The following is a 2,537-nucleotide window of genomic DNA, read 5'->3' on the forward strand; positions in this document are numbered from 1 at the left end:
TAAATAATTTAAGTAATATTGTTGAGGTTGTTTATATTTTAATGGGATTTAAGTAATAAATTAAGTAATATTATAAAAACGATAAAATAATAAATAAAATACTTTTAATGAAGGGTAAAAGTGTAAAGGAAAAAAATCAGCCCGAATTCATGTATTTCTTTATATATAGTATATATTATATTATCGTTCTTCATAATATGGTATTGACAATTGGATACTCACTATCATGTGATCTATGTTTGAATATATTTTATCCATAAAGCATTAATTTATTATTTTTCATGCACTTTCTTACTCATTTACTGTAAAAATCATTAATGGTTCGAAATTGTTCAATAGTTTTTGTTGATTGTACTTTTCTATTTTACATTTGTATGAATGTTTAATTAAGTTTCTGTGTGGACCAGTTAGGTTTTAACACTCGTCACTTAATGGATCTTTCAAGCAATAAGCATCAACCAAATGGAGAAGAAAAGAAATATATGAAAAGAAAACTGGTAAAACAAGCAGAATGTCCCAAGGAAGAGAAGACGAATAAGGAAGCGGAGGAGCAAGAGTTTGCCATTTTTTCCCATTCCAAAGACGATAGGGATTGTAAAAGGCAAGAAGATATGACACATGACTCGAGTTTGCTTTTTCAACATCTTGGTCGGGATATATCAATCCATTGTCTTCTTCAATTGTCAAGGTCTGATTATGGCTTAATTTCTGCATTGAACAAGAATTTTCGATCACTAATTAGATCAGGGGAGCTACATCAGCTACGACGAAAATTGGGCATAGAAGAACATTGGGTTTACTTCTCTTGTGATTTACTTAAATGGGAGGCATTTGATCCAAGTCGTGGTCGATTTATTCAATTGCCTAAAATTCCTTGTGATAAAGTTTTTATGTTGTGTGATAAGGAGTCGTTGGCTGTCGGTACTGAGCTTCTAGTTTTTGGAAGGGAATTGATGGGTCCTACCATTCATAAGTATGACTATCTATCAAATACGTGGTCAATTGGAAAAATGTTGAATACTCCAAGATGCTCGTTCGGTTCATCCAGCCTTGGAGAAATTGCAATATTAGCAGGTGGTTGTGATCCATGTGGCAACATCTTGAGCTCAGCTGAGATTTACAACTCAGACACTGGAAAATGGGAAACCCTTCCAAACATGAATAAAGCAAGAAAAATGTGTTCGGGTGTATTTATGGATGAAAAATTTTATGTCCTTGGTGGAATTGGAGCTGATAAAACAACACCACTTACATGTGGTGAGGAATTTGATATAAAGAGAAAAGAATGGCGTGAAATACCCAACATGTTCCCAATGCCAACTGGAGTATTGGAGGCACCACCATCTTATGGACCACCTCCCTTGATTGCAGTTGTAAAAAATGTATTGTATAATGCTGATTACGCAACAAAGGAAGTAAAGAAGTATGATAAAAACAATAACTCTTGGGTTACCATTGGAAGATTTCCTGAGCAAGCCACCTCAATGAAAGGTTGGGGATTAGCTTTTCGTGCATGTGGAGATATGCTAATTTTTCTTGGAGGTCCCATTCTTCATTGTAGAGGCATGTTGGAAATCAATGCTTGGGTCCCAAATGAAAGAGCGATACAATGGAATCAACTTGCAAGAAAGAAAATAGGGAGCTTTGTGTATAGTTGCACTGTGATGGGATGTTGATGATGTTCTCTGTTGCATGAACTTTTTTTATGTGGATGTTTTTATGTTTTCAATTTAACTCAAAATATTGTCGTTCAATGAGTTTTGTTTATTGATGTGGGTGCTACTTTTTATAATATTGGATTTAGACTGACTTTTATTGTATATTGTTGTTGGTGTTTTTAATTTATATTTTCTATTGGTGTTGTTGGCAAAACATTTTTATAGTTGTAATAATCAGTCAACAAAGGTTTTAATTTTCAAAACTATGCAAATATTTAGCTAGATTTTTATAGAGTAATATATGTTAGATTCTCCTATGAAAGAAAATTTATGCAAAACTAACATCAATACAAATGAAATTTTTTAAAACATCACGAAATGTTTAATACACAAACAAGAATTTGTTTTAAAAAAATTTAAGAAAAGTTTGGGATACTATTTGAATTAGAGATCAATGTATAGAATCACAAAACCAAGAAATTTTTTTTTTTGAATAAAAAAAAAAAAAACCTAGTTATATTTGAAAATTTATCAAACTATAAATCATAAGGGAGCCAAATGCATTAACAAGCCAATACAACATCTCAACCAATCATAGTAGAGTCCACGAGTATGGAAGCCAAAATGTCCAATATACCACCGTCAAACCAACATTATGATATACTTCATTCTTCCCTTTATATAAACTCACCTGCAAACTTTTGCTTGCATATATTGAGAGAGAAATTTTTTTCACTGTAATTAATGTATTATTTTTTTGACAAAACACTGTAATTAATGTATGTATTTATCTAAAAGTTTCAGCTCAACTATGCCGATATTGTTAGACCGGATGCCATAACCGGGGTTCGAATCCCGGTACCTCCACTTATATGTGTG

At 32.3% G+C, this 2,537-nt stretch overlaps 1 protein-coding gene across 1 annotated transcript; it reads left to right on the forward strand.

Moving 5' to 3' along the window:
- Positions 1–431: 431 nt before the first annotated feature.
- LOC11419273 (F-box/kelch-repeat protein SKIP11) lies at positions 432–1,676 on the forward strand. The gene has a single exon (XM_003604925.3). It carries the CDS (start codon positions 432–434, stop codon positions 1,674–1,676), a length of 1,245 nt encoding a protein of 414 aa, XP_003604973.1.
- Positions 1,677–2,537: the final 861 nt, after the last annotated feature.

The sequence above is a fragment of the Medicago truncatula genome, chromosome 4 (genome assembly GCF_003473485.1).
Source record: "Medicago truncatula cultivar Jemalong A17 chromosome 4, MtrunA17r5.0-ANR, whole genome shotgun sequence".
Taxonomy (NCBI): Eukaryota; Viridiplantae; Streptophyta; class Magnoliopsida; order Fabales; family Fabaceae; genus Medicago; species Medicago truncatula.

Bases quoted from the DNA above. Each gene is read 5' to 3' on its own strand.
- LOC11419273 (XM_003604925.3), top strand. From the start codon at position 432: ATGGATCTTTCAAGCAATAAGCATCAACCAAATGGAGAAGAAAAGAAA.